The sequence below is a fragment of the Monopterus albus genome, unplaced genomic scaffold, assembly GCF_001952655.1.
Source record: "Monopterus albus unplaced genomic scaffold, M_albus_1.0 scaffold6.1, whole genome shotgun sequence".
Taxonomy (NCBI): domain Eukaryota; kingdom Metazoa; phylum Chordata; class Actinopteri; order Synbranchiformes; family Synbranchidae; genus Monopterus; species Monopterus albus.
The window spans coordinates 103,800-123,606 of record NW_018127886.1 but is presented as its reverse complement, the minus strand read 5'-3'; the positions used below and the strand labels follow the sequence as shown (position 1 = coordinate 123,606).

At 40.7% G+C, this 19,807-nt stretch overlaps 2 protein-coding genes across 8 annotated transcripts in view; one reads left to right on the top strand and one right to left on the bottom strand.

Annotated features, from left to right (window-relative positions):
* The window catches only part of LOC109969233 (cyclin-dependent kinase 17-like), a 40,800-nt gene extending 22,077 nt beyond the window's left edge, over positions 1–18,723 (bottom strand). For 2 of the 7 annotated variants that reach the window (XM_020615959.1, XM_020615967.1), the window contains exons 1-4: positions 18,589–18,664; positions 16,031–16,134; positions 9,492–9,652; positions 6,861–7,025 (exon numbers count right to left, since the gene is read on the bottom strand). In XM_020615959.1, the coding sequence (XP_020471615.1) occupies positions 6,861–7,025; positions 9,492–9,652; positions 16,031–16,134; positions 18,589–18,636 (478 nt within the window). In that variant the 5' untranslated portion in view covers positions 18,637–18,664. Of the gene's footprint in view, positions 1–177; positions 874–6,860; positions 7,026–9,491; positions 9,653–14,889; positions 14,972–16,030; positions 16,135–16,237; positions 16,562–18,588 lie in introns of those variants that run through there. The other 5 variants (XM_020615981.1, XM_020615997.1, XM_020615975.1 and 2 more) reach the window with 5 other exon arrangements.
* Positions 18,724–19,046: 323 nt separating this feature from the next.
* Positions 19,047–19,807, top strand: part of LOC109968594 (transmembrane prolyl 4-hydroxylase-like) — a 10,754-nt gene continuing 9,993 nt past the window's right edge. The window contains exon 1 of the mRNA XM_020614959.1: positions 19,047–19,440. Coding sequence (XP_020470615.1) covers positions 19,071–19,440 — 370 coding nt within the window. The 5' untranslated portion in view covers positions 19,047–19,070. The remainder of the gene's footprint in view (positions 19,441–19,807) is intronic.

The window sequence follows — 19,807 nt, the reverse complement described above, 5'->3', positions numbered from 1 at the left end:
GCAGGAATACAGATATTGCAGTCATTGTGCTGACAAGCAAATGAATAAAAAATTCAAATGAGCTTAGAGAACACGTCTCTAAGGTGTTCATGGGACCCCCACACACTATCCTGGATCTCTAATTTTTTTTATCAGGATGCAAATAAACTTGATGATGACGACAGCAATGAAACTCACCAATACGAATTCCCGGAGGACGGCATGAGTCCAGAACTCGAAGCATACGGAAAGGTGAGAGCCTCAGCGGGGTTTCTCTCTCAACAATTCTCATCCCCTCTCCCATCCTAGCCTCCCCCACCCTCGAGTCTCCCACTTTGGGAGCATGAGCAGAGCAATCTTGCGGGTTGCCTGACACATTCATCGTTCTAGAGGATTTAAAGTATTGTAGTGGAAAGTGCGTTTAAAAAAATTCCAAAATAAATTTCAAAAAGAGATGGAAAAAATTCACGGCTTTTCAAAGAATCAAAACCCATTCAGTTTAGTGTTGGTGTCCAGTCAACTAGTCTGGGTGGGACTCAGGCTTTAGGGGCTGTAGCTGATAAAGGATCGAATCCAACCTTCGGGCTGCATCGGTACCTCCAGGAGAGCCCCATGCACTAGAGGACAGGTCTTACATCTAGAAAACAGCGCAGACTTCACAGACACACTTATCACAATGCAACAACTCCCTTGGCTACTACTCCACTTTAACTCTCTCTCTCTGGGTTTTACTAAAGATGCTCCCTCTCTCCACCTGTCCTTCTTTTTCTCTCTGCAGTCACACTCTGCTTGCTGATTAAGGAAGGTCAAACACAGTGCAGGTAGACAAAATGCTGCAGAGACCGTCCAACACACACATGCTGAAAACTGTTACACCCCATCATCTCAAAAAAAAAACCCACCTTTATCTGACTGGTGTTCAACTGTCTGACCTTTTTGGCTCTCAGCTCTTCCCTTCACAGTCGCTCTCTGGTTACTTTCAAATTTACAGCCTAGTCTTCCCCCTGATGTTTTTCTCCTTCTCTGTCAGATCTCCTCCCTTTGTCCTCCCTGTTCTTCCATGGTTATCCAGCTCTGCACTGTATCCAAGCTGTTGTGCCACTCTGCCTCTCTCCACTCCCCTCTCTCGATTGCTCTCTCCTTGCCTTTGGTTCCGCTAACAGTGCACTCAGTGTTGTTAGTCCTCTTGCTCCCTCCCTTCACCTTGCTATTACTCTCCTCCCTCTCATGTGATACCAATCCCTCTCTCCTTCCCTATCTCTCCCCCCTTCACTCTTCATATTGCTGTCTGGGTCCAGACAGAGTGTTGTATATACAGTATAGTCCTCTGTTTCTAATCAGGACCTAATGCCAACATTTTCTACCTGAACAGCCCCTTTCTCCCACTCCATCACTTCCACTCTGTCTTCTTTCACCTTCTATTTCTCATGCTACCTTCCCTCCTCATCCTTCTCATGCTCTATTGCAGAAATTGAAACCCAGAGACTTCTGAATGATGCCACTAGCATTCTTCTATCTCCCATCTTCTCCTTCTCACTTTCTCTCCACTGTTCTCTTTCTGTCCTTCCCTATGGACTAAAAGCACAGGCCATTGTTCATGCTACTCAAGGAAGTATTCAGCAGAATGCAGAAGTGTTAATCCTGAAAAATATATCACACTTTGAAAGTACTTTTTTCTTAGCACAGATCCCATTCCAAATAAAATGTGCAATACTGCATCTTGTTTTCACTCCAGTGTTATAGTGTAATCACCGTGCTTAAAGGTACCATTACTTCTTTATGTTACCTAAAATGTTTCCTGTTGTAACACAAGACTTTTACTGTAAGAAATGGGTTGTTGTGCGATACCTTCATTGATTTGTTATTACTATTGTCACTAATTACAGTTTTCTAGGGAATAGCCCTTGGTGGAAAATACATTTTTAAATTACTTCTTCTTTTCCACTGTAAGCTATTCCACTACATTTCAGAAAGAAATGTAAAATAAACTGCTATACAGCTTTTTAGAACATCCACCTGACTTGCAGTAATGTACAGTGCATTAGAGTAGATTGTTATCTTTGTACGGCATATTCAGTATTTAGTATAGTCTAGTTTTGGTTCTAGATTTGGTTTCCATTTAGCATATTGACTTTTTGTTTATGATTTATCCTTTAAAAACAATATAAGATTGATCAGGACTTTTCTGCATGAGTACTTTTAATATTGATGGTTTATTTTGTGGCTAATACATCTGTATTTTTCCTTAAGTAACATTTTGAATTTAGAATTCAGGACTTTGACTTTTAATGTTTTTTGCTTTGTTTTGGGGTTTTTTCGTTTGTAGTATGATACTACTACTTTCACAAAAGTGAGCAATGTTAATGTCTTCTCCACCACTGGAAATAACAGTTTCCCAGGATGTTCAAATGCACGTTTCTTGATTCAGAAGGAAAAACCAATGTATCCAAGATCCTCTGACACACTGCCATCATTTCTTTTCCATGTCTGTTTCCTGTGGAACAGTGAAACAAGTCACGATGAAAACCAACATAAAAACATGTCTTTATAGAACATGGATGTTTTTAAATGAGAACTGCATCCAAAATGTCAGCAGGATAAAGTAACAAATGTCCTTTTTCTGCACAATATTCTCAAGGTTTAACACTTTAAATAAAAACTATCTAAAGTATCTGACTACTGCAACATAAAACCTCACCCTTCCACCTTCCTTTGATATTAATAATCTGATTGCCTTATAATTCTTACCTAACAAAAAACACTTACTCGTGGAGGTTCACACGCCCTACATGTCAACAATGATGCACTTAATTTTAATACTGTTTACACACACACACAACCATACTTGACAGCAGCCAAAATGTAATGGTATAATTGGCTTAGATAAGTAAATAGGAAAGATTACTGTCATCAAAAACACTTAACACATCAAAAAAGCATTTAATCTAGCCAGGTGAGAAAGGTAAATTAAAATAAATTTCTGGAAGGACTATAAGCCTACACTGTTCACTAAACCGACAGGAGATTAACTAATGATTGCTTTCTTCAGGCTCGTTAATTTAAACTTTTAATTAGATTCAGTGGCTGTTTACCATGGACTGACAGACATATAGTGCAGCTTCTGGCTGGCCAAAACATCAAGGACAAAAGCTCTCTGGTCTGCCCTCCACCCATTACTGTCTGCCTGTCTCTTTATAGTCACAAGTGCGACTGTATACATCAAAGATTCCTCTCTGGCTCTGCAGTCACCTCCACACAGCTTTTCACTCCCTTCAAGGAATCATTCACTGTCACTTTATCTTTATTGTCATTGTTCATGAGTCTAATTAAAATATACTGTTTTCAGCATTTCTTTTGCACGAATACCACAGTCTGCTTTTAGACTACTGAGATAATATAATTCAAAGTGCATACAACATCCCCGAGGAACACAAACACATAAAGAAACACTCAGAGGGCTGGAGGAGGGGGAAACTTAGACTGCAGTAATTACCTCTAAACCTTTTACCTGCATCTGAGGAATCTTATTCAGTTACTAGGTCCTGAGTGTCCACTGTAGGCTAGTGACTGTATATGCTGGACCCCATCTAGCTAGTGAAACAGCAAGATGCCCTAACACACATAAAAGCTTACAAGACTGACTGCATAAAAAAAAAAGTCCACTCAATTGTTCTTAGTAAATTCAATCTAGGAGCAAAGAGGTTTGAGCAAATGGATGGCAGAAAGTGTAGGGAGTGAGGTAGAGGGTTACAACGGTTAATGCAGCGGTAATTCATTACATTAAATCCCTAGCACAGACACGGTCTCTCATGGTGTACAATATACAATAAGAGATAACGGTGGTCTAAAATCTTCAGCCTGGTTTGATCTGGAGGTTAAATATAGTGTTCTGATGTATGTAGAGAGAAAGAGACAGACAGAGAGACAGAAATGAGAAAAGAACGAGGAGACATCTGTGACAGGATCAGAAATAGCAGCGCTTGAAGAAGTTTTGAGGAGAGTAGGCAGCTTTTCAGCAGAATCCTTTTTCTCACTAAAACAGAGAGGACGACTGACTAATCCAGAACAGTGTAACTACAGATCTTCACACACACAAAGACAGAAGAGGTAGTGGACAGCCAAAATGAAAAGCACAGAGCTCATCTTCCCTGACTGTAAGGACAATGTAGTGAGAGTGGGCGTTGGCCCAGTTAGAAACAGATGAATTACAGGCCTAACCTGTAAAAGCTCTCAGGCACTGGCTACAAGCCAAATACAGCTCTAAAGTACACATATAACCCCAGAGTCAAGCCCACTTACACCAATTAAAAGTATATTTAACTGAATACCCTATTGATGGATAGCCAAGTTAGATGAAGAAAGAGAAAGTAGAGAAAGAAAGAAAGGGTGGCTGATCTCCTTAGTGCAGCAGGAAAGAGAGATTGCATCATCATGATGCTCTATTAAAGGGTGCAACGTGCTCTGACTGCTGAGTTGGACACAGTGAGTCAGCGAGACCTAGCGGGAAGCACACACACACACACACACACACGAGGCACCTCTTAGCATTTAAAATGCTCCTAATTCAAATTTTTTTTATAATAGAACAGCATGTATTGTACTGTAGGTCCTGGGTACAGTTACAGCATGTCCTTTTCAGGGCTCTTCTGAGCTTAGAAACAGCTGAGGATTTGACAGAATGAAGTCAGTCTGCCAGTCCAACAGTCTGTGGGCTGAAGACTGGTACATTCACATACTGGTATTTCTCCTCTTAGAGTTAGCCAAACCCTGTGGAGTTTTAGCCCTTTTGTAGCGTTAGGAAGCTGTAAGTCCTTCTTTTGTTTATCATGTGCACACGCACAAGAAGCATATGCAGCACATACTGTATACTGTATAGGTTATACGATACAGTTTTACTAAGGCTTTTACAACAGTCCACTAATGTGAAGGTAGCACTAATAAGGTGTCCAGCAGGGATGAGGAGGACTGGAAGCTACAGTAGTGAACTGGATGTCAGCAATACTGGATTTAAATACTGTATGTAAAGGTTTGATGCTGAAGAAAAAACACTTGGCATATTTATTAGACCTCAAGAATATAATGCATAACTTTGTTTGTTCACAGTAAAACTTCATAGAGGACCTTTAATTTGTGTCAACACACTTCAGTTGTGATAATTCACAAACTGATACAGATTTTTTTTTCCTTCTCAAATGCTTCTTACAAGATAACATTTGTCATATTTAATGCATGGTGTTACCTATCACTTTTGCTGTGCTTTATACCTATACTGATGCTACCACTGCTGGTATAGGGCTGGATAAAGCTAAACCACTTTTTTAAAACTAACTTTATTTTATAAAAGGTTCTTGTTCTTGGTTCAGACAACATTTAACATTTGAGGTGTTTGACTTCTTTTGTTAAATGGAAAAAAGGTCTGTTTTATAACAGTTTTATACTTGTTAAAGGAAGATATCAAACATGTTATATTCATAAACTGGTTCTGAAATTCAGCTATCAGGTACAATTAGCAATCATACTTAAAATGTTCAATCAATACCCATCATTGTGCTGCTGCTTTTAGTTCCATCCATCCACTCTTATCCCCAGCTTGCAGGATCACAATGAACTGTAAGCTCTTGATACAAGACCGGTTCTCTTGTCAGCCAGAGTTGAATGGATCCAGTCTAGTTGTGTTCTATCTGTAGTCCACTCAGCCGAGGACTCAGGGGATCTGCAGCACAAAGCTAATATGACTCTTGAGGAGCCACTGTGGAACTAACCCTTTCCTACCACTCTGTCTGTGACTTCCTCCTTTCATCTACACTTTGCATTTTTTCCCCAAACTATTGCTCACCCCCCAGTAAATCAGTCTCTTGCTCTTTTCTAAGCTCCATTTCATTCTAAACATACAGTATCTCTAGCATCCAAGTTTTCAGATCTCCTCTTGCCATCCCTCACTCCATCCTAGTGCTTTTATTATAAGCCTTTCTGCCACAGTGGGAAATGAGATAACTGGGATCCATATAACCACGAACCACACATCCCATTACATAATGCAAACAGACAAAGGGAAAAAGTTACCGTGTGAGGATGTGGGTGTGTGTTGTGGATATTGGATTAAGGTCATTACAGTTTTAGCCTTCTAGATTTGTAGTAAAGGCTGTGAGGATAGTCAAACTGTGCCACTAATACAGTTTTACACTCACTGAAAATCCCCATACATACATACATGCACAAAAGCACACAGGCATTCTCCCCTCAGGGTAAGCAAAACAGTGTGACATCAGTTTGTGTTTCAATGAAAGTTTTCCACTCATAAGTGACAGTATCACTCAAACATGACATTCTGTATGCAAGGATAAAAAAATGCAAGAGTTTTCTTCTCTGAACGTCTGATACACTGAAGAAATTTCAGCTCTTCTGCAAAAAATGTTGCTACAACAATGACAAAGGAAAAACTAAACTAGTAAAGATACTGTAAACAGCATGTGGTGAGTATTTAATTAATTGTAAGGTACTTGCAAAGGTACTTGTGTCAAAATGCACTTCAGATTTCAAAACTACTCTCTATGCAACAGAATAGCTCCTGTCTGTGTTTTATTCTTACTGACCCATTGCTGTGCATGCAGCATTGTACGCTGTAGCTATTTGAATTAAAGCTAATTTTAAGCTCTTTATACACTGGTGGGAAGTTTAATCTAATGCATCATATTTTATAGATAATATGCTATATATTTAAAATGTAAAATACAGATTTTTACTTGACCAAATATAAAGTAATGCTTCCTATAACGTTTCCCTCTGAAATGTAGACGAGCTGAAGAATAAAAGTGTAAAATGTAAATACTCAGGTGGACATGCATGCACCACTGTGTAAATGTGCATGTGTGTGTGTATACCCAGAGATCCGGTCCTGTGCAGGTCCAGATAGGCTCTGTCTCTTTCCAGGCCCCCACCCGGCTCTCTGCGCAGGGCGGTGCGGCCCAGATGACCAGCATATTGACGCAGGAAGGAGGGAGCACTATGAGAGGCGGGAGGGTGCACGGCACACACCACCATGGGCTCTGAGATACACAATGCAGATGGAGAGCCATGGACAGGGAGAAAAAGAAAAGGAAACAAAACAGAGTGCCAGAGAAGGCAGGAAAGAAAAAAGAGCACTCAGGACAACAGAATGACACAAAATGAGAGGAGAAAGCAGAGGGGATCAACCAGAAAAAAAATCAAGTTAAGGCCACGGGAAAATGAAGAAACAGAGGGATGAAAAGTTGAGGAGTAGCAGAACAGAGGGCACAGAAGCAGGAAAATAGAAACGGGCAGGTGACAGAAATTGCATGAAACCAGGAAAAAAAACAGGAAAAGAGACAGCACACGGTCACACAGGGAACGGACACAGAAAGGTAGTAGGACATGTAGGAATGGTACAATATACAGTAGTGATACATAACAGAGTGGGGATACATACAGCTGATGTACCCATGTCACAAGAGGGAACAACTGTGGCATACAGTAACAGAAATGGCAATGGAAAGTGTTTGATGAGTAAAGAAAAGAGACATGCACTCAAAAAATGGCAATGGAAAGTGTTTGAGTAAAGAAAAGAGACATGCACTCAAAAAACTAGCAGGTGCGCTGTAGCAAACAGGCCACAGAAGTAACGGGGAAGCCAAATATACCTTGACCTAATCGGTGACAAATCTGTGGAACACCCTGTCAGCATGCAAGCATCATCACCATTCTTTCACATCCATTAATATTAATGAATCTTTAAGCAGAACATGGGTTGAATCCCATGTCTCATCTCCTATCTTTCAAGTAATCCCCTAGTTCCTCCACATTCCACTGTAAATTCCACTGTATCCCCAAGTATTAGGATTTGCTGTTCCTCTGAAATCCTCACAATTCCTTTCCAGTCTCACCTCCAGTAACACGTGTCTAAGTCACAGTGGAAGAACAGATGTGATCAGCACCAGCCTTGACATTGCTTCTAATTAGCACATTGAAAATGTGAGGAATGCTTTTACCGCTCTTTTGCACAGTCTAAGACAGAGAAGTGGTGGCTAGGAGGGTGATACAGCAAGGGAAAGGAAAAAGGAAGATGGTAAGTACAAGATGTAGAGCTGTGGTTAAAGTTTAATGTCCCTCTTCTCATCCACTACATCACATCCTCCTTGCTCCTTCTGGAAATGAACTCGCATAGCTCGAGCTATTAATGGCAAACGCGAGGGATGTAAAAATAGGGGAATGAAGATAGAGCTGACGGGGAGTTAAATGAATTAAGTAGGGTTGTGGATGTTGCAGCCCAGGAGTTGGAATAACAGAAGCAATGAACATTATCAGTCCTTGTGTCCATGCTTTCCCACAATGCAGCCAACAACTCTAGCCTAAAATCCAACACAGATATATTTGAACACTGAAACAGAGGCAACAGAGGCAACCAGCCTCACTCTGTGTTCTCACCTGTTTTCTGTCTGAGAGGAAGATAAAGAAGCACACACTCACAAAGACTGATTACACTCACACACTGTTCAGGTTAGGTGGAGTTCTCAGATTTTCCCAAAGTGGGTTCTGTAATCCTGGAAGATGGCCACCAGATGGCACCCAGAGTTTCTGAGGATGACACTGCGTTTTGCATTTTCTTCTAGAAGCTAAAATATTCTCTTTTGCTCATTTGAATACACAAATGAATTTACCCAAATTCCCAGCAAAGCTTTGTAAATTCACATACATCTCCAGGATGCTACCCCTTTCAGCCTTAATGATTAACTAGTGAAGTAAAGTTAAGAGTGAAGTGATGATGATGTTCATAACAAGGTGATAGTGATGAAGGTTAAGATGGCTCCAGTGGGTTGAAAAGCTCAGGTGAAATGTTGGCTGTATGTGTGTCAGTTGTTTCTTTGCATGTTTGTATGCATTCAGAAGAGCAGTGTTACTGTTTATAGTATACCTATTTCAGGGAGCAGTTCAATGTCGATGGAGGACATATAACAGTGGAGGACAGTGCAGTGTCTGCTACTGTAATTTTGCATAACATTCTTGAATCTATGACAAAGATCAGCTATGGCCTCTGCTTTGGCTCTCTACACCTACACCATCATTTGCAAACCACTACATGAGTTAATGCTTCCTCATGTGCTGAAAAAGCTCTAAATGAAATGTTAAGGTCTTGAACTACTGAAGCACATGAGAAACTGCTCATATATCACATGGTTTGCTCCTGTATTGTAAAACATAAACACTGGAGTCAAATAAATCACTGTTTGACTCCTAAGAAGGTTAAGGAGGTGACACAATTACACAATGTTTCTTCTGTTATGAACTGAATTACTATACTCTCATTCAGTATATGGACATATTGCACATGGTAGAGTATGTATGAGTATTACATACACACACAGTATTCTCAAAAGTATGTGTGTGTGCTGCAAAGTCTGAAATACCTCCCCTCTCACATTCTGCATGCTTGTGTGACACCATCTGCTGAGGTGCTTGTGTATACCTGCGTGTGAGTGCATGTGTTTGTGTCTCACCATTGTCCCTGGCTGTGGATGGCTCATCCAGGGCCATCTGCTCTGCTAGTTCTGACAGGGAGTCGTCGACGGGCCGAGCACTGCGTAGAGACATGGACAGCCTCCGCTTGATTATCTTCATCCTGTCCATCTTCTCAACCACACCACCGGGGCCCACAGGCCTGAGGAAGGGGGTGGAGCAAACGCCAACATCATCATTATCTTCATCAGCGCCACCTGCATCTCCATCATCATAATCACGGCCATTGTTCTCATTATAGCAATCAACAGTTAGATCCACACTGCCCTGTTAATGCTCACTGTAAAGCAAAAATGAGCAGCCTCTGTGTATTTTCTAAAGTTCTTTGGGTTCTTGATGACTGTGTTTGCTCATGCAGTATGCATTGTCATTGTTATGTATCCCAAGTGCAAACACTGCAGAGTAAAAGACAGAATGAGAGAAAGACAAGCCCAGAGAGAGACAGAGAGAGAACGACAGCAACAAACAAAAAAACATATAGAAAAACATGTTAACAGCTGACTGTGCAGTTTCCCAAAGGTTTCTCAGATGAGCTGTGATCGACACACAATGGCATGGTTGTTCCAATAACTACCCATAAGTCAAGGTATACATCTGCATTATTCCAATTCAAACATGGCAGACAAAATGTCTGTGCAGATTCTCAGTCATCCAGGTCATAGTAAGCTGAAAAAACTTAGACAAAATCAACTGGACTAGGTTTCTAGCTCGAAGACATTTCAACTCTCATCCAAGAGGCTTCATCAGTTCTGACTGACTGGTGTTGAGCCGGAGATATTTATCCCCCTCGGTGGTGTTTCAGTCCTTTGAAGGTCAACAATGTCCCCTAATGACTGAGTCATTATAGCCCAGTATCGGTGAGAGTCGTTACCTGTCTTTGAATCCTCCTCTGTCGACTTGGACCTATTGTCCTGGTGGGTATGTTTGGGCAGAGATCTCAAAACAGGATTGTAGATGGAAGACAAGTTGTGTCTTAGTCCACCACCCCTTTTTAGAGAGGGGTGTTATATTTTTACCAAAATAGCTTCCTTGACTCCTCTCTCAAACCAGCGATGTTCTCTGGAGAGAATCTGGACTTCATTGTCCTTAAAAGAATGTCCTTTATCCTTCAAGTGGAGGTGGACTGCTGACTCTGGTCCACTGGCGTTAGCCCTCCTGTGTTGGGCTGCTTAGTTTCACCAATGTACAAGTCGTTACACTCCTGACTACACCTAATGGCATACACCACATCACTCTGTTTATGTCTGGGTGTTTTGTCCTTCGGGTGGACCAGTCTCTGCCGTGGCTATGTTGTAAGTCACGGAATACTCCTTCCTTGTGTATTTTGGGTAGGCCATAAAGGCAAGGGATGGCCTCCCCGGGGTATAGTCTGTAGTATAGTCGCTGGTCAATAATTCTTTCCTTTTCCAGCTTCTGTAAACAGTCTATAACCTTCTTCTTGTAGCCACTGGTGGGGTCCCTCTTCAGGGCTTCATAGTGGTGGTGTCACTGGTCGGAAACTCTGGTCTGATAGTCAGCTGAGTTTAGGACCACCGTACACCTGCCTTTGTCTGCTGGAAGGACTCTCACCGATACTGGGCTATAATGACTCAGTCATTAGGGGACATTGTTGGCCTTCAAAGGACTGAAACACCACCGAGGGGGATAAATATCTCTGGCTCAACACCAGTCAGTCAGAACTGATGAAGCCTCTTGGATGAGAGGTGAAATGTCGTCGACCTAGAAATCTAGTCCAGTTGGTGGCAGACAAAATTTCATACGACACAATGAAGAATAAAATCATCTACAGTAAGCATATTAAGAGGTGATCCACCTATGTTCAATATGTATTTGTGTGTGCACACCTACTAACATCACTGAGCTTCCAAAGTTATATATTGTTTATAGTGAACCTCAGCAGACATTTAAAATCTGGTTTATCTGTGCATGTGCTGTATGTGTGTGTTTGTGTAAGAGCACTTGTGTGTGTTGATATCACTTTGTGGGGCATGTTCCTCAGACCCGGAGGAAGAGGCAGCTATGGCAGAGTATTTCTGTGACCCTTCCACTTCCTCCTCCTTCTCTCTAACCCATAAGGGCTTGAAAGCTGACATGCACAAGTGCACACACACACACAAACATGCATGACACCCACTGCCTTTCTCTTTGTGTCCAACTTTGGAGGCTTCAACAAAAGCCATTCATCCTTTCAGACTCTCAGTCTTTCAGGTCTATTAGAGACAGGCAGTTCTCTGAGGAAATTCAAGCCCAGCGATCCTCACTCAGGACAACTGGCTTTATTTTAGGATGAGATGTGCTCAGGCAAGTATCCACTGTGAATAGCATCAGCTCTGCCAATTTACATGACCACAGTTGAATGTGGCTTGCACCTTACCCAGAGGAGCTTCTTTAACATAAGTTAAAGAAAGGAACAAAGGAATGAAAGGACAAAATTTCATATTCATATTTCATATCATCTGTCCCCCACAGATTATCAGTATGGAACGAATCTCCCTCCCCCCTCATTTGCATGTTTTCCCAGATTTCACTAGGGAAGGAGCCTGCATAGACAAGAAGACTGGGTTCTCCTCATGCTACACTGCAGCTGTAATCCAAGAATGTTCAATGATAAATGACTAACATTATGTGGGAGCAGCCAATGATATAACACACTGCTTATTACCTAGATAAATACATACCAGTGTTATCATTAACACACACCTATGCTTGCACTCATCTGTGAACACACACACAAACAGAAACACAGTGATGACTCATTTCACAGTCTTCAGCCTATCTCTGTTAACAGTAAGGTAGTGGGAATCTCATTACCCAGCACCTTAACCGGCTAAACTTCACAAAGCCACTATGTATGTAGTTGAGATTTCCAATTTTATTCATTCTATGATGAAATCAGGCATAATCTCTCCTGTAAACAACTACATAAAATAAGAATAACAAGTATTAAAAATTATAATAGAACTAATAACGTTGTACTTATACTTATCTTGGCCAGTGGAAGGGGTTATGTTTTTTTCCAGTGTTTGTTGGTTTGTTTGTTTGTGTTTGTCTGTTTGATTGTTAAAAGCATAACTCAAAAATTAATGAGCAGATTTGGATGAAATTTTTTGGAGGTAGGATATGGGTCATGGAATAATTGACAGCTCCCTGGGTCAGCGAGAGCTGCCCATTCATTGTCAATGGAAACTGAACGCTGTCACTCAGTAGTCGCTCGACTGAAAGAGTTCCACGAGGTGATAGCCCCTTGAATAACTTTCAAAGTAATAACTAATAATATCAGCATCATTCCAAATGCTAGCAATAAGATTTCATGGTCAAGCAGTCATATTATTAGCGTCAAACTATTGTGAGAATATTGCTTTTAGATGTAATGGCATTATGGGTAAATTGAGTTGTCTTGGTGGAGGTTCGCACTCTCTGAGTGCTGTCTAGGTACTTTCTATCCCAGTTGTGATCCTAATCTTTAAATCGTTGCTACAATGCTACAGTATTAAGATTAGTGCAAAGAAACTTAACTGGGCTGCAGTTAGACTTCAGCATAATGTAAGACATTCACTGTTTTATAAGTTTGTCTATGATGATTAATTGGAGTAATTAAAAAAGTTTCAAGAATGAAGTGTTATGAATGTGACAGTCCTGTTGTCTGGCACAGATGAATGTGGCACCGTGAAGAGCTTTACAGAGGCACATCAGTGAGTGGGATGAGACATGTGGCTCCAGGCTGCAGTATGTGCAGAAGACGCACACTAGACATCCGGCAAACCACGAACAACTCTGATACACAACTCCCACCAAATGGAAGGACACACTCCAGTTGATGGAGGCTGATCTCACTCCTACAAACACACTAAAAGCTACTCTGCTGTTTATGAACTCACAAGCAGTATAACACGGGCTGTGCAATAAAACTATCACAAGAAACCAAAGGTTAATAGGGTAAGTGATACAAAAGAGTGCAGGAATAAAACCTCTTCCAACTTTGTACTAAGTTATTTGTGTGTATCTGTTAACAGCGTGTGAGCATGTGCACATACTATTTTGATGTGTGTGTGAGTGGTTGCATGAACATGGTAATATAGTAGTGAGATGAACTGAAAGGCTCCTAAGGACAGAGGAGGAACACAGTCTGATATATTCAAGACACACACACCATTTGGGTTGCTAGGTTACATGCCCAGGCTGGAACTGCAGTTTCTGCCTCTGAAGGTGAAAAGAAGAAGAAAGGAGACACAGAGAGGCAAAATACTGAGAATTTATAATTCACATCTCTCTGTCCCCTCTCAACACTCCTCCACACGCATACACACACACACGTCAGCTATAAAAACTTCCAGCCCTCCAGTGCTTGGGAGGCCACACAGCACTGCACCATGCAATCCTTGCCAACCAGACTCAGGGATTCCACTGCCAATTATGCCTCTTTAAGAGCCAAAAGACTGAATGAAAGACGCGAGTCTGCAATACCCACATGCAATACACAAACACCAGCTAGCTGAATGTATGGCAAACTCATGTACAAACATACAGATGCAAAAAGAAAGTATTTTATAAGAACAAAAGGGAAGATTTTGACAGTGTTTGTGATCAGGATTCTACTTTGTTTCAGCCAGATATTATCTTGCCTCCTGTAACTCTTTCTTTTCTTTTCATCACAAACAAGCATTCTTCTGCAACTCAGCAGAACAGTACTCATGGGGATGCATGCACACACATATAACATGGCAGAGTGGGCACTCAGTGGCACTCCGAACACCGCTTGGTGCAGTGGCCTGAGGATGCATGAGTAATGCACAAATCTGCCCAGCTACTGAATCCTACACACATCCACACACAAACTAACAAATAACAGAAAAATGAAACCCATTTGCCTTACAAGCTGTCTAAGATCTGAAATGTCATTTTTAGGCACAACAGGAAAAAATGAAAATATCTGCCTCTGATTTTGTGGAAATCTGACTAAAAGGTGTCAGAAAGTTCAGAGAGAATCCTATATCTGCATTTAGGGTTGGATAATCAATATCACAATACTGAAATGAATATTCTCCATTACAGATATGATAAATGTATGTAAAATGACATATAAAAACATCAAATTACCTTTGAGCACAATGGTCTGTGTTGCACTATTAAATTACTTAAGACAAAACTTTGCCCCCATATATTTGAACAGTTTGAATAATGAATCTGTACAACTACCTGCTTTGGTCATATTTCATTATATGATTTTACTGCAAGTTGGTATGCAATTACACGGAATGATTGGCCAACCAAAACTTAAACTTTTATTATTATTATTATTCTTGCTGCTGTTGTTGTTGTTTTTGGGGACAATCATGTAAAAGATACTTTGACCTCACTGTTAAACGTAATTAGGCCTACCTGACCAGAGAAGAGTGTAAAACTGGGTGACATTCAAACCAGAAGACGCAGATGGAGGTGCGCTTGGTTTTAGGTCATCACACTGTACGAAAATAAGACCACTTAGCAAAAACAAAAAAATATAAATAGGCTACCAAACTCATGAGACTCAGTAGGATGCAAAATATATAACGATGTCCTTATCATAACTGTTGTCCAATCATTACTGTTGTTATAATACAAAAAGATATGCAGTAATATTACATAATTATTATTGGTCGCGGATCATTATTGGAATATTTCAATCTGGTTGCATCACAAAGGCAAAAGCTTTGACGAATGCGCATATTTCCCAGGGTGGGCATCCCACACTGGGGAGAACATAATTAAGGTCTAACTGATAGAGTCCCAATATGCTGCTTGTTCACAGACATGCTTTTACGCAGTAACTGTTCAGCCGATCTGGTGATACAGGCTTGCCATCGACCAACATCCAAGAGGTTATGACAACACTGCAGGACCGCAGGATTAGACTGTCACAATATGCTGGGTGCACAAGAGGGAACTGCAAGCAACCGCACGATGAATACCACGGGACTAGCCAAACACGCGGAGGCTCATGTCGGGCCTGACTGCCAGAGATTCCTCTATCCTTCAGGCCTTTTGCGCTTTCGGTCAGTTCCTCTCTCCCCGTGTTTTCCTGCCCGGAGTATCCGGGAGGAGGGGAGTCAGACACGGCAAAGAAAAAGTTACACAGCCGCCCGGCCGCTTTAGAAAGTCAAGGAAACAGGACTGGGATCAAGTGGGCGATCCTGACGTTTAGAACTGTATTTAGAAGGGTTGGGACACACAAGTTGTTGCAAGATTTCAAGTGCTTTGCTCTTAGTGCTTAATTTGGAGTCAGTCCGAGGTGCCCTTTTGGTTATTTATGGCTATTTCCCTTGTATCTGTCCCTTAGCATCCACATTAGTTCTACAAAGACTCATACTTACGCAAACAGCTTTGTTTAAGCGAGCCGGAAAACAACTCTACCTGCAATGTGAGGTGATAGGACAACAACCATCGTCACCCTTGTTTGTTGTCCCAACATTTTTTTTACTGGTTCAAAACACTGAGCGAAGACAGAGCGAACATAAACAAACAAAATTCCGCTTCCACTGACCTGCTAGTGTTTCTGATGCAGGAGACTATTGTTCCACTTCTGTATGGCAATCCAGGCAGCACTCTGGGATGGATCCACTGCGCCAAGTTCCTCCAACTACTTTGCTGCAAAACACACCAGACTGCCTATTAGCCGACAGCTAACTCTTATCCCTGTGTTAAACGGTGTGTCGCAGTGTCCCGGTGCCTGACTGGGGGCATTGTTCACCTGTAATATTGCATCACTGCTCTTTACTTTCGCTTATAAAAAAAAAACACTGCCCCGTCTAGTGATGATCAGCCATATCGCTGCCGCTACTGCTGCTATGTGGATCCCAAGTGGTAACAGTGGCGTAATCCCGGAAAATACCGCAAGGGGTGTGCGTGTGTGACTGTGGATGAGTGCAGCCTATATCAGACTCTGTTATCTCTAGCTCCATTTGGATCCTCTACCTTTCGAGAGGGTTCAGACACATTAATTCTGGGATGGGGTGGGGCTTGGTGTCACATGGGGAATTGCCCTTTATTTTCCAAACCACATTACCATCTAAATATGCGCCTCAGAGAAAATTCCTAATTAACCGTAGGATCCGCCACTGCTTGGCAGACATCAGTACATATAGAGTCCTCAACCGTGGATGATTGCTTTGGAGAACCGATGCTAAGATTTCCATACAACGAGCTTTAAAAGTTCTTTTCTAATAAAATAAAAGTTAATAAAACTTTTTCTGTCCAGGGGATCACCTGGCATCTCAGATAATACAGCAAACACTTTTGACACAGACGTCTTTCTGCTGGTCTTCATCGCCACCGTGTGGTTCATTTGAGCAACTGCAGTACGTTTTGCATTCATAAGCCACATTTATTCACTGGGACAAATTGTTTAGGGCCAGTCTCAGCTGGGCCCTAGAATGTGTGACCAGGGCGATCAGGATAAAAGAAAAACTTGCACAATAATGCAATATCAAGTGCAAAGGTGCTATTACTTAAACTTCTTGGTATCTGACTGATTTATTAGACTGTTTTAAGGACTATATGTTCTCAAAAAAGTCCCAAGCCCTTCTAACAATAAGCTCAAAAGGGGCTCATTCTGTTTGTTAATTTCAAGTTTAAAAGCCTGAAGATATGATGAGTTTATATATGTGTGTGTGCCTTTGTATTACTTACATTATTGGGACCAAAACCTATTAACACACTCACATTGTGGAGATTTGATCAGTGTATTTTAGGGTGGCAACATAGTTTAAGGTTAGGGTGATGTTAGGTGGTAGGCAAGTAGTGGTTATGGTTAACGTTAGAATAAGTGCACAGGAAATGAATGTAAGTCAATATAAAGTCCCCACAAGGAATGAAAACACCATATTAATCACCTCACCACATCCCAGATTGTGGTGGTGAAAAGTAACTAAGTACATTTACTCAAGTACTGTATTTAAGTCCAATTCTGAGGCATCTGTACTTGCGTATTTTCATTTTCTGTCATTTTATGCTATAACTTCACTACATTTTAGAGGCAAATATTATACTTTTTACTCCATTACATTTAATTTATACATTTAGTTAGTAGCTACTTTTCATAACTAGATTAATACAAAAATACAATATAATTATAAGACCTTTATGAAATGCGATGGAACATTCACAAGCTATCCAGCAGTAGCTCAAATTAAATGCATATACTGTAAGCTAGTTAAAACTACCTTCCCCTTTACCATCTGCAATGTTAAATGTGATGTACACAATACTACATCAGTAACTATAATACAATATACAGGAATGTGAAATGTGCCATTCTGTATAATGAGTACTTTTACTCTTAGTACTTTATTTATTTATTTATTTATTTTATTAGGTTTTTGGCCAACAAGCAAAATTAGAATTGCAATTATTTTACACAAAAAAAGCATGAAACATAAGGGTACATACATCCATTTCAATAAAAGCATGTATGCACACATACATAATCATACAAAATAAAATGAAATAAATAAAAAACAATGTTACTGAGCAAAGGTGTAGGCTGAAGCTAAAGCTTATTATGCCTACCCTTACTCCACACAAGCACTAATGGACATAAATTTAAATTAAAAAAATACTGATTATTCTGAATATATATTTAGAAGAACATGCATTATGATATTATTATTATTATACGTTAAGTTTGTTTTGATGCCAATACTTTTGTATTTTTACTTAAGTATCATTTTGAATGCAGAACTTTTAACAGAGTATTTTACACTGTTGTATTTCAACTTTTACTTAATTAAAGGATATATACTGACCCCTATAAGCCATATGTAAAGTAAAATATGCTTAGTTAACTACCTATTAATTGTAATCAATGATACAATATATATATATACATATGTCCAATCAGTCAGAAGAAGTAGACCTACTATACATCTATGTTGATAATAGCCTTCTTCTGTACTAAAGTATGATGTTGAATGCAAGGCTTTTACTTACAGGATAATGTTAGTAAATTAGATTTAAGGTAGAGGATGGCTTTTACCTATAGTAGAGCATCTTTACATTGTTGAATTTGTAACTGTACATAAATAAAAGACATGAATACTTCACCTCCTCTTGAATGTGCAGTAAAAAGTCAGTCAGTGGTCCAGACATCATTGCCCTTTGGTCCCGACCGCTAGAGGTCGCTAACGATTTACTGCAGGACTTGAAACGGCGGCTCCTCTGCAATCGTTAGCTTGTCAGGGGCAGCGCATCAGCCGCCGGGTAGCTAACGAGGGTTTAAGGGACTTTAGTTAATGATGAATCTTCTATCTATCAAAGAAAGCGACTATAGGCATACTTGCTTTTTTGCTCGGAACTGCCCCGCTTCTTTGGGTAAAAGTAAAAGAGCTGACAGTGTCGAATTTTATCTAAAGAGCCAGAGGTTTGCGGGGGGCTTTGCCCCTTATCTTAGTTAGGTTTGCCAACGACAAGCAGACATCTGACATTATTAGGCAGAGGCAAAGTGTCAGACACTGGCACTAACGTTACACAGCAAGTAAATACATCCGTCTTTCCGCTGCCATTGATTTGCAGTCGTTTATGTGACAATGGAAGACACCCAGGAACATTTCATGGAGCAGGAAGAATTCGACGGCAGCAACAAACCATCATCATCGCCCTACACTTCCCCCTTTCGCTCCACTCGACTGCACATCCAGAGAAGTAATGTCTGCTCTCGGGCTTATTTCGTTGTGGTTATGGTCTTCTTCCATGTGTACATCCTGAATGTTATCGCCCTGCTACTCTACGTGCACTACAACAACGGACCCGGTGATCTTGTCAGTGGAGACGGGGCCTCAGCATCACTCAGCGAGAACGGAAGCCCTCTGCCTCCTCCGGCTCCAGCTTCAGGAGAGCTCCATGTGGAGGACTACAGGGAAAGTTTCAGTCTCCCTCGCATTGAGGGGATACGGGTATGAACACATACTTAAGATAGTTTCAATATGATGAAGTACGCCATTTTATCTCAGTGATGGAATGAACCCTGCAATGTAATGTGTTACCCAATAAAACATAAGGTTGCTCATATTTTTCATAGAAATAAACATTGAATATGTTTTTAAAATACTCATTAAGTACATTAAGTGAAAGTACTCAGTCACAGTATCAGGAGGTACTGGTTACCTCCAGGTTCACTACATGCTGTAAAACCATTAATCAAATTTTGCTGCCTAGCTAAAATTAGTTTTAATTGCACCAACCCAAACTAAAGCATTTTAAACTCATTTTAAATGTCATTGCTACTTGGAGCTATGCTAGCAACCTCCATGCATTTGAAAGCCCA